Below are 12619 nucleotides of genomic sequence, written 5' to 3'. Positions count from 1 at the left end.
TTTGCTGCTCACTCAATCTGGTTTTCAAGTCTCCCTTCCTAACTGTTTTACATTGGCTGAAACCAACCAGAAATGTTACCCTGGCCAAGTATTCCCAGATTTTCATAAAACAGCCACACATTTGATCTCTCGTTTCTGTATGACCAAATTTTGTGTGAGGCAAAGGATTAGCCTATAGGCCCATGTCAATTCCTTTCGGTGCAGCGGAAGGGGGATTTTGGGGCAGGGAGGGAGGGGGGTGCTGCCCCAAAAAAGTATTAATGTAGGCGACACTGTCCCGCAAAATCATCCCTTTGTCCCGCATTTGGGTATTTTAAATGTGGTCATCCTATGCACAGAATATGAGTGTGCAGCTCCTTGGTTTATGTGCTTGCCTTTGGGGAGATGACGTCAGTTTATACTGTTCAACAGCAAACAACAACAATGACCACATCCATGGAATTGTGACATGTATTTATTTTGTTACAGTAAGCAAGAACAGTCATAACATGTATTCTATAATTTTCAGAGAAAACCATAGTTTTTACTGTAAAGTAGACTGAGGTGGGAAGCAGAGACAAATGCAGTGTGTTGGAAGTCATAATGACTATAGTGGTTTGGATGAAGATTGATCCATTCTAGTGGACATTCAGTTAGAGAGTTGTGACTGGATAGAGCCAGCCTAAACAGGCATTGACTTGTACTTGCATTTATGAATGAGTAATGAGTAAACAATTCGTTTCTAGAGGACACCAGGTATGTCCAGAGCACTCACAAACACATACATCCACACCCACACATACGACACACCTGTGCAGACAGACACACATAGACAACCACAAGAGTGGACAAACAAGTACACACACACTATAAATAATTTCTTATGAACTTTATCTCTGCAGACTATTGTTGAGCTGCAGTAAACAGTCATGTCAGTTTAAAAAAAAACATACAAAATAATGCTCAAGATAAACACTGAACAGAACATCTAAAGAGAACAGGTGATGGACACCTGTAACATGCTCCTTCTGATCCTCATTCACAATTCAGTTTCATATTATGTGCAAACAGCAGTACAGAGGAAAGAAAAATTAATTATCATTCATCATCTCAATATTTTTGCCTTTCATTTGAACAAGTGGGGCACATTTTATTTCTTTATGGTACGATTTACAAATATAATCTTTCATATAACCCATGGTGGAAGATGCACTCGAAAGATCATTCCGTTTTGCTATGAGAAACATGGTTAATCTCCCCAGCATTTGTCTCTGGTCATCTCTAACATGACCTGACAGAGGCAGCAATCAGTTCATCAGCTGCCCAAACACACTCCCTCCCAGACAGACAGACTGGATGTCCTCTCCCCAGATCCCAGCCCAGGGCAGCCCGACCCAGAACCTGCCAGCTGAGGCTCACTCAGAGGTTCACAGCCTCATCGGGGCTGCTCTACTTGGAAAATAAAAACTCTTCTTTGATGAATGGGAATCTGGTGAATTAAAACCATCTGTTCTGAAATCAGCGTTTAGTCAATGTTGTGTGTTGTGCAATAAAACACAGCAGCATATTTATGCAAACAAAACCTCCCACTGTGTCATCCAGTCTGCATGTGCTACATGAAAGTACATTAGAAAAAAAGTATGTGACATTAGAAAGCCAAAACAATCAGGTGAAATCTAATCTGTCTTGTTCTTGTTGTTTAAGATTCCTTTGCTCATAAAGAATGACATTCGCAGGACGACACAGTAACAACGTCACTGCAGTGCCTAGGATACCAATGTCTGTACCAACAAAATAACTGTACGTTTTCCTGAAACTGGCTTGAGGTCTCTGCAATCGGAACATACAAAGGGACAACACAACACAGTGTTTTCTCCTAGTGGGTGTTTTATGAAAATGCTGACCCCAAGCTTCTCCTGTCATGATGACGCATGCTGACACGGGAGACAGGACTCAGGGCAAGGTGAGGGTACAGTAGGGTACAAAGGTTTGTCAATACACAATGCTCAATGGTTGCGCTGGCTCTGACCCATCACCTCTCACAGTAGTGCAGAGCCACATTCGTAGATATAACCTTCCCCCCAACACCCCACGCCTCCAGCTCCAGTTTATCCTCATCCTCTTCCCCCTCCCCCTCCTCCTCCTCCTCCCTCTTTCCCCCCTCTTCCTCTTCATACAGGCTGGGTTCTTCAATAGAGGTCTCCAGGGTATAACTACTATAGACCTGCACCTCGCTGTACTCATAGATGGTGGGCAGGCTGCTCCGGAGGCCGAAGCGTCTGCGCAGGGCCACTAGGAGAGGCTGTGGCACGGTGAAGATGTCCACGTTGTTGCCCAGGTCCACCCAGGCCAGGCTGGGGAACTGCAGGGGGTTCTTCACCATCTCCATCAGGTCCTTCAGCACGCCCACCGTCAGACGGTTGCCGTTGATTGCCAGGGTGGTAAGTTTGGGCATGGAGCCCAGGTGGGGTAGCAGCAGACGCAGGCTCTCGTCCTGCAGCTCGGTGAAGCTGAGGTCCACGGCCGACACAAAGTCGCCGTTACTTTGGAGGTAGTAGGCCACCCGGTGGACGTCTCGGCCAGACAGAGGGATGCCAGACAGGTTGACCATGTCGTTGGTCAGCTTCTTCTTCAGTGTGGTTTTAAGACTGTGAAAGGAAAGACCAGAGACGGTTAGAAACTACACAAAGAATATAATTGAAAAGCCAATCTTGTATGCAAGTTGTTTTGGTTCTCAGACTCTAGAGCACAGAATAGCCATTTAGTATACATGATAACGAAGCTGAGACCAAGCATCCTATATTGGCAGATAGGTATCCTCTAGCGTGTGAAAACAAATGATCTTAACTTAATGAGCCTGTCTTTATCGATGTACAGAGAGCCCTGTTATGTGGGACTATGGATGTTGTTTAACATGACACGGGAACAGAGGTCCCACTGCAACCAGGCAATAAAAACAGAATGTAAGAGAATTGGGAGAATTGTTTTGAGAAGTGTTTTTGGTGAATGTCATGTATTAGTGTGTGTTTCTCTCTCTCCCTCTCTCCCACCCTCCCTTCTTCCCTCAGAACAGCCCAAAAAAATCAAAAAGTCACTTTCCACAGGGCACGGCTGACATTGGCTATACTGTCCCTTTTCCACAGAGCTGTCAGTGGGCAAAGAGGCATCAAACTGGCACTGCTGACAATGTGATTTACTCAACCCTATCTCAGCATATAGTAGAAGAGCAATCTGTTTTAAAAGAAGATGGAATCTGTGGTGATGGCAAATTAAGGATATGGCATTTAATGATCATACCAATCTTCAAATGACTGGACTAGTGAAATAAAAAATAAAACTGTATGGAGAGTTCAAAGTGTATGGAGAGTTCAAAGTGTATGGAGAGTTCAAAGTGTATGGAGAGTTCAAAGTGTATGGAGAGTTCAAAGAGTGGTGCTACTGGACCTCTGTCTCTGTCATGGTGCATCATCACATCCCTCACTAGCTCTGAGACTATACAGAATAGAGGCACTAAACAAAAACCTGCTCCCTGCCATAGTCTGATTAAATATTCATTTGAAAGCTCTGAGGCAGCTGTACCGTGCGGAGGTGGCACTGAAGTGCAGGACTCTAGATGTGTCATGGAAGAATATGTTATGGATTTGGGGCGAGGGTTGAGCTCCCTGCTCTAGTCTCCAGCAGGACATTACAGTAGGAGGAAGTCAGGGGGAGGAAGTCTTTAAAACAATTGACAATGACAAAGTGGGCATGGAGAGAGATTTCCATATAAATACAGCATTTCTGTAGTTCGCTGGGAGGATGTACTAGGTTACACTTCAGAAGTGTACACTTTAGCCTGAGGTCCCTCCCTCTCCTCTTAGTCACAGTCCTGTTTTCCTGGGGTTTGAACCCCCTCTCCTCTCCCCTCCTGCTCCTAGGTTGTGTGGGAGCAGGAGCTTCATAAATGGGCTGCCTGTGGTCCTCACATCTGTCAGCCTATCTGCTCTGGAGCAGCCAGGGAAAGGCCCGCAGCAGCTAACTGGAGCTCAGATTTGAGAGGTTATTGATTCCTCGAGTGGGCTATAATTCAACTCCCTCTCTCTACTTCCTACTCTCGCTTTCCCTCCTTCCCTCGATCACCATCCATTCCACTCTCCCTTCCTCTGCATTCCCAGTCTGGGCTGCTCTCTTGTTATTTTGCTCTGTATGTTGTAAGATCTGTTTTTATTTTGCTATCCTTTTCTCTCTAATAACCCCTAAGGATTAGAATGGCAAGCTGATTTCCCCATAGGAATATAAGGTGTACTCTGCCACTCCTCTATATGGTAATAAACCTCATTGGCATTGACTGGTTGCTCCTTCACTCTCCCCTCTAAATGCCAGGGAGCCCCATCTGTCTCTCCCTAGTTCTCCTCAGCAGAGTGGCTCTGGGGCTTTTGCTTTGTGCAAGATCTGCAAGATGTAGGCTACACCTCCTGAGCCAACAGAGCCATGCATCAACTTTCGTTTATGTGTTGTGCTGTATTTTGGCAGCTTGAGGGCTCAGAGGATGTGGGTATTTCCCAGTTCCTGCTGGAGCATCCTGCTTTCTCAGCTCACTGTGTGGGCGGAGAGAGAGAGAGGAGAGATAGAGGGGGGAGTAGAGCAAATGGGGGGGGGGGGGGGGTAGGAAGAGAGAAAAAGAGAGTACAGAGAAAGAGCGAGAGAGAGAGAGAGAAATAAAGAAGGAAAGAGCCTGTTGAAGTTCGACTGCGACGGGGCGTGTGGGTGGCGTAGGGGAATATTCTCTGTACTATTGTTTTAATGAGGCTGAGCAGCAGAGACGGTCTCAGACCGCCATCCAAATCCAATGCCTCCCAGCAAGGTGGGCAGAAAGCCACCCACAGGCCTAGGGCTCCGCTTGGTTCGGACTCATGGGCACAGCCAACCTTTCTCACTGCCCGTTACCATGAAAAGATAAAATAACATAAACAACAAAAAGTATTCTCTCTTGTTCTAATTTAATGTACCCACTTTGCTTGTGGCCAGCAGTATCATTCTACTTGGACCAGCAGTTTCTACAACATAAACAAAACAAAGAACTTCAAAGCAGCTTTTGTCTGCATAATAAGTAAGATGCATCTCAAGAACACTGAGCTTTTCCTGTATTAGGTCTCATTTAACAGCAAATGAGCGAGGGATATCCATCTATCCATTCCATCAAGAGGGAATTGATACTGCAGCACAGGAACCTAAATGAGAATGGACTCTCCTTTGTAAAGATATTAGCTGGTTTAATATACGTTAAGTCCCTTATTTAGGGGACTTTGAGCGGTTCTGGACCGGTTCTGGACAACATTTATGTGTACAGAGCACTCTGTAAACGGCGCAACATCAATTGCTGTGCACTCCGTGAACACTCTGGTTGTCCCTCTCCACATGCCGCTCTCCGCTCTCAGCTGAGATGCAGTATGTGAAATCTGACACCTCATTTGCATAGGGAACAACACATTTTCTGGCATAGCCAGACAAAGGATCGATTTCCTCTGGCTGTGAACCTTACAGCTCTGCTTGCAATCCTGCACATGAAACAGAGAGCCTAGCGATTGCAGATAAAGCGGTCTCATCTCACTGTAATGTTCTCAGATGGATTTAGAGCTCACAACATGAAAAAATACAAAATAATTTAGTTGAATTGAAACAAGACCACTTTCTCTTGGTCACAGAGGGACGAAATCACTTCGTGCGTAAAGCTGAAATTATATCGAGTCATCAGCCATTTCAATGGCGTCTCTGTTATTGGTAATGGTGAGATGTTAGCATGTCTTGGGGTTATGATCTTTGTAACTTTCTCACTCAACATTATTCACGATTCAATCAGGATTATCTGTAATCATGGTAGCATTCACATTAATCTTTAGAAACATATTATATTCTTATTTAAAATAAAAGTGACTACAAAATGACACAATACATGATTTACCATTAATTTCTATTGGGCACAAAATAATCTGAAACACAACCAAAGCTAACTGAAAATATATCCAACAAGTTTGTAGAGTCACAAGCTTGATGTAGTCATTGCGTGCTGGGAATATGGGACCAAATTTGTTTTTATTACTTGTTAAACACATTTATTTCTCTGAGCTATTAGTATAAACAAATATAACTAGAAAGCATTTCAATAATTTCAAGCCCTATTCCCCCACTTTTGTTGAATAGGAAAGAAATCATAAGGTTTTTCATATTTTCATATTTGTACTTGAGCTTGTGTCTTCAAAAGTGACTACACCTCAGCAATTCATAACTATTTTGACCAGAAAGGTGAGATTTTTAATCTTTCTGGCAGTATAAGCATTACTAGGTATTGTTTACGGCCCTCTCATGATAAATAATTACTTTTGGTTATGTCTATTTATGTGGAAATCTACATTTTGATATTACATTTGACAGGATAATGTAGGGTTAGCTGCTCTGGCTGATTGCTTTTCATAGTTGTTCTTTCCTATAGGAAATAGTCCTATTTTTAATAAGGATGACTATGGACCCTCATTCTCATTATATGACCATCTATGTTATCTATTGAGGAAAGGGCTGTAAAGTCTATGGTAAGATATCCTCAAAATCAAACACGGGGGCATAAAGCTGAGATGGTAAGCCAGAACTAAAGCCAGAACTATATCTTTATCAGCTTCTAACGCTCTCAATAAACAATCCATTCAGTGAAATAGGGTGAGGCCATCACCTGTGATTTAGTGTCAGTTTAAACAGCTCTGGGTTGAGATCATACAGGCTAAGTTATGGTAACATCCATTTCAAGACCTGCCGCCACAAATCCAGAGATTTACAGGGTGAGACAGCCTCTGCCTCTACAGTCACGACAGTCATGTGTCAGCCAGAGGAGCTCTCTTCATGCAACCCCTATTCCCTGTTTCAGCACACATCAACGTTCATGTGGGCCCCGTGTAGCTCAGTTGGTAGAGCATGGCACTTGCAACGCCAGGGTTGTGGGTTTGATTCCCACGGGGGGCCAGTATGAAAAATGCATGCACTCACTAACTGTAAGTCGCTCTGGGTAAGAGTGTCTGCTAAAATGTGAATTTGTATTCAGGATGTTGGTGAGCTTGTGTACTGTGTAAGTGTTGCTTTTAAACTCTGGTAGTTAAGTTAATTCTGGTCACTTAAACTCCTTTCTGTCTTCTTGGCTGTACTGATAGCAATTCCAGTAAAGACCTTAGCGGACCCATTGATTTCTTTCTTCACCTTCACCCTTTCTCATCCTCTCCTTTAATCTCTACCACTCTACTACTGTCTGCCAGGGTAATTTTAGACCCACTGAGGCTAATGGCTATGTTCAGTGTAGCCTCTCTCCAGGTGGACAGAAGGTAAGTGGTCATCAGCATTGGCCTTCTTTGTCCCGCCCAATTATTTATCCTCAGGAAAACCCTGGCACGACTTAACTCTCTCAAAGGTACGCAATATATCTGTAAATGGGAAAGTGGGGGATGAACATTTCTGTCACCACGAAAACTTGTTTTGGAAAGAAATGTGGTAAACTTTTAGCAGACACTTTTCACACAACACCTAAAGCATCTGGGGGTGGGTGGTGAGTGATAAATGCAAATGTATGGGGAATCTTGAAATCTGTCCACCCACATAGAATACACATTCCCCTTCATTTACCCCCATAAATCAGTAATGCATAGAGAGTGGATATAGACTAATTCCTACTGAACGGTTTTTGTGCACTTAAATATCCAAACGGTGGGATGACTCAGTCTCATTTGATAAATGTAAGGAGTTGCAGTGAGGGATGTGGACTTACAGAAACTCATGCTTAGACATTTACTATACAGTACATTTACATCATTTAGCAGACACTCCAGAGCGACTTACAGGAGAAATTAGGGTTACGTGCCTTGCTCAAGGGCACAGACAGATTTTTCACCTAGTCGGCTGACGGATTCAAACCAGCAACCTTCTGTTTACTGGTCCAATGCTCTTAACCGCTAGGCTACCTGCCACCGTAGCAGGACACTCCAGCAATATGCTAGAAAAGCTGCTCAGGCATAAATAATATGCACTATGTGAGTCTCTCAGGGAACTGGGAAGAGGGCCTAGCTAGGTAATACAAATTAAAATGTCCTCCGGTCGGCTACACTTCAGCTGAGCATGCAAAGACACACTTGACTCATTTCATGCCGAATGAAATAAAGGCACTTGAGAAACATTGGATGTGGAATGCGATCCCAGAGGCCCGGTGGATCTGGCTGGATCAATGTCTGCTTCATCAACGCTTTGGTCCTGAGTTCCTGAGTTGTTTATTCACGATATCGATCCAGGTTGTTTTGCCTCTGGGTATCTGTATTATAAATGGTGGATGGTCTGGGTTGGCTGAGCCTAACTAATCTATTCTTTCAACACCAAACCAGGAGTGGAATTCTCTCATTGTGCTGTTTTTTATCCTTTCTTTCAGTCTGTTGGCTAGCCAGGGGGGCACTGGCGAGATAGGGCACAGATTCATTGGCCTGGGTGGTTTTAAAAGAGGACACCACAGAGAAGCTTTTCAGAGTGAAAATATTTTACAACATTTTAGTACTGCTGCTGGGCCCGTTGCACAAATGGATGTGCATGCAATGATTCAGAACTTTGCCACAGGGCCTTGGAAGCTAATATCGAACAACAAGTTTGGTTCGAGCCAAGCTATCATTCCGATTGGGCACGCATACGATCATACACACACAGGCTTTCACCCCTAAACCCACCCACCCACTACTAAGTAAGCCTCATCCAACAGTCTCTGAAGGAGTCCTCTCCTTCCACCAACCCTTCATGATCCAGCTCTATGGGACCCCCCAGGCTTTTCCACAGGTGTTGCCAGGGTGCTTGAATTAGCCCAGAGAAGGGCACTGTGGTCTCAGAGGGACGGGAGGGGCAGAGTGTCTCAGTGCCAACCAACGCCTCCTTCCCTCCACTAATCCGCCAATCAGCCACTCTCATGGGCCCTCCTGACACCAGCACGCCACCGGGTTCCCCTAGCACAGGCTGGAGTGGCAGCTCAGCGCAGTGTGCAACGACATGCACCACAACACAACAACGTGAGGGAACACAACACAACATGAAGGAACACACGTACAGTAACACAATGCAAGGTAAAGCAAAGCCATGAACTATAAACCGTAATAACCTTTCTCCCACACTCACTGTTTCCCTCTCTCTAATGTCTAATAGGATCTACTGTATCTGTACTAAGTTCACAAAGGGATTTTAAAAAAATCAAATTAATAAAGTTAATCATTGACAGTGGCTTACTCAGTATCTAGAGCTACAGATGTTAAGACATATCTCTATACCTGTCTGTGAGCATGTACTCTACACTCTTAGACAAATCTTGTGCTATCTAGAACATAAAAGGGTTATTTGGCTGTCCCCATAGGAGAACCCTTTGAAGAACCCTTTTCGGTTCCAGGTAGAACCCATTTGGATTCCATGTAGAACCCTTTCCACAGAGGGTTCTACATGGAACCCAAAAGAGTTCTACCTGGAACCAAAAAGGGTTCTCCTATGGGGACAGCCAAAGAGCCACTTTGGAACCCTTTTTTCTAAGAGTGTACGAAAAAAACAATTGTAGAGGTACATTATTTGCCATGTTTTCAGTTTCCAACTAAAGCTGCATGGAAAAGGGTTTGCATTACATAACTGTAACTGGACCCCAGGAAGAGTTGCTGCTGCTTTAGCAGTAGCTATTGGGGATCCTAATAAACTACTAAATACTAAATCATGGAAGACTGCGCCCGTCTGCAATGTCAAGGCACGGTTATGAAACCAACATTAAAGTGCAGCATTCCAAAGGGAGACAGTGGTGCTTGATGGTAGTTGGGAGGCAATGGGGATTTGCTCTATGTAAAAGTCAGACCAGGCAGCAACAGAAATGCTCTTTGATTCATCTTTCAGGTTTTCAATATTTTCAACATGTAACAAGTTTTTTCCTATGCAAGACCCAAATCAAAAGCTCTAATATCAGATCAATACGTTTTCACAGATATACAGTGGGCTCATTGGGAAATGTGTCATGAATTATGGATAAGGACCATGGCTGAGTCCTTAAGTCTCTCTACAAGGTGGAGGTTAGAAATTGAGATTGATTGGATTATCTAGAGTATACAAGAAACTAGAACAACTACTTAATCTATAAGAGGAGGAGACAATTATACTAAATCAAATGGGTAGGGGATAGACAACTTGAGGCAATGACATACCAGTCTGTGACCTACTAAGACATTTCCCTTGTTTATTCTCCATTTCATGTATTTCATTCTAAGTAAGCATTTCACTCTACTCTAAAAGGAACTCTATATTTAGATTTCTGTTTTCCTCCCACATATTGTTTACTCATTTCACCTCCTTTTCTCACCTTGAGCATGTCTCTCAGGTTATTAAAGGATCAGGAGAGATGAGTCAGAGTTGTCGTGACCTTTATGTAGATAGACCTCAGGGGATGCCTGCCGAGACAGTTGACACTGGGGCAACAGGCAGATGAGTGATGTAAATAAATAAATGAAGGAGAAGTGCTTCAGTATCATGAACAACTTTGGCCTAGACTCTTAAGTCTGCTGGAGTCACTGAACCATGGTAGTGATACAACAGGTAGTGGTAGCAATAGCATGACAGAACGCTGTTGTGCTCCTGAGCATGGTAGCTAATTAACCTGAACTGCCTGAGTAAATCAATGTCAATTTGTATATAATACTGAATGCTTAGCTGAACAGGCAAGCCAATGAAAAGCATACTACAATGTCCTTGTGAGTGTATGAGTGAATTCGAGGGACAAAAATAGGCAAGAAAGACCAATTAAGTTACATTGCATGGGATGTGCAAAAGTAACCTTGGCAGTATCTTTTTTTACTCTGTAAAATTGCCAGTCAATCAAACGGGGCTTGACACGTGCTGAGTTGACTCAAACCCTACCTACACCACCTGCCTTGGATAAACCTGTTACCTCATGTCACCGCCAGAGTGTATGTGGATGTGTGTAGATGTCTGGGTGTGTGTGTGCAAAGGTTTGTGTGTACTGTAAGTGTGCCAGCAGTGTGCTAGGGATAGCAGTGAGGAACAGGCTGTCAAATGCGTGCTTAGTACTATATGTAACCTAATCGTCTGACCCTGTAGCCTGTGTCTGGGTCAGATATCAGAGCCGCTGGCGGACAGCCTCACGTGTAGCAGACAGATGGAGTCAGAGTGGGTATATTATATTCACCCACATCCACAGCTGATAACGCCAGGGTTGTTGGTTCGATTCCCACGGGGGGCCAGTATGAAAATGTATGCACTCACTAACTGTAAGTCGCTCTGGATAAGAGCGTCTGCTAAATACTTACTCCTGAGTGGCGCAGTGGTCTAAGGCACTGCATCGCAGTGCTAACTGTGCCACTAGATCCTGGTTCGAATCCAGGCTCTGTCGCAGCCGGCCGCGACCGGGAGACTCATGGGCAGCGCACAATTGGCCCAGCGTCGTCCAGGGTAGGGGAGGGAATGGCCGGCAGGGATGTAGCTCAGTTGATAGAGCATGGCGTTTGCAACGCCAGGGTTGTGGGTTCGATTTCCACGGGGGGCCAGTATAAAAAAAATATGTATTCACTAACTGTAAGTCGCTCTGGATAAGAGCGTCTGCTAAATGACTAAAATGTAAAAAATGTAAATGTAAATGACTAAAATGTAAATGTAAAATAAGACCTGTGCTAACAGCCCGACAGCCATAAAGCATTCAAAGCCGGTATCTTACTTTTTTCACCATTCACCTAAAGCTGATAATGCTTTCTATTGGGATACTTGGACAACCATTGACCCATGCAGCTGATAAAGCTTCTTAATTCTGAGTTTAGTATGAATGTAGTACCATATAAAGTCCTAAAAAGAATAGCCCCAAAGTTATATAACTTTATGTGAACAATTGGGTTAGAAGTAGAACCATGTATATATTTACTGTGCATGCAAACACAGTATAGAGAATGTAACTCATATCCATTGACTTCATTTATAACTTTCAAACTCTCATCAGCTAGTACTGTGCAATGCATTTATTACTACATGGGAAATGTTGTCTTACGGTATGCACTAAATTGGCTGCAGGCAGTGCTTCTTCCTATTTATATTGAGCTAGATTCATCATTGGATGTTGTCAATGGTTGCCTGGCAGTAAAGACAAGTAATGAAATAACATCTGCTATTTGAGCGCAATCCTCTCCGATTGTGCTGGAAGAGCAATTTCAGTGTAATAAAGAATGTGGAGATGATTAATTTGAAATCCAATGCAGATTTAAAAAACATTATAAACATGTTCAGGGGGACTCAGCAAATTAATTGTAAGGAGGACCCTATAACCTGCTATTGCGGACAAGAATCGAATAGACTTTCAACTCTCCTGGGACACGATTCCAAACAATAAAGGACAAAATGGCTCTACACCTTACACAGTGTTCTAAGACTGAGCTGACTGAAGTAAAAAAGCAAGGTCTGGATTTCATTTTTATGCATGAGCTCTGAAACTAATAGAATGGATTCTATTCCATCTCTTCTGTGAAAATAATTACATTTTCTGTTGCTGGAAATCATGCTATTGCACATGTAATAAGTATTTTCTTTCCTATACATGAGAGAACAGATCTATAGCTGTAACCTATTT

At 43.5% G+C, this 12619-nt stretch overlaps 1 protein-coding gene across 1 annotated transcript in view; it reads right to left on the bottom strand.

Annotated features, from left to right (window-relative positions):
• Window positions 1–438: 438 nt before the first annotated feature.
• LOC121582378 (leucine-rich repeat-containing protein 75B-like) overlaps window positions 439–12619 on the bottom strand; it is a 55209-nt gene continuing 43028 nt past the window's right edge. Inside the window, exon 4 of the mRNA XM_041898121.2 lies at window positions 439–2627. Coding sequence (XP_041754055.1) covers window positions 2012–2627 — 616 coding nt within the window. The 3' untranslated portion in view covers window positions 439–2011. The remainder of the gene's footprint in view (window positions 2628–12619) is intronic.

The sequence above is a fragment of the Coregonus clupeaformis genome, chromosome 15, assembly GCF_020615455.1.
Source record: "Coregonus clupeaformis isolate EN_2021a chromosome 15, ASM2061545v1, whole genome shotgun sequence".
In the NCBI taxonomy this organism is placed as follows: Eukaryota; Metazoa; Chordata; class Actinopteri; order Salmoniformes; family Salmonidae; genus Coregonus; species Coregonus clupeaformis.
This window is presented reverse-complemented; position numbering and strand designations above follow the sequence as displayed.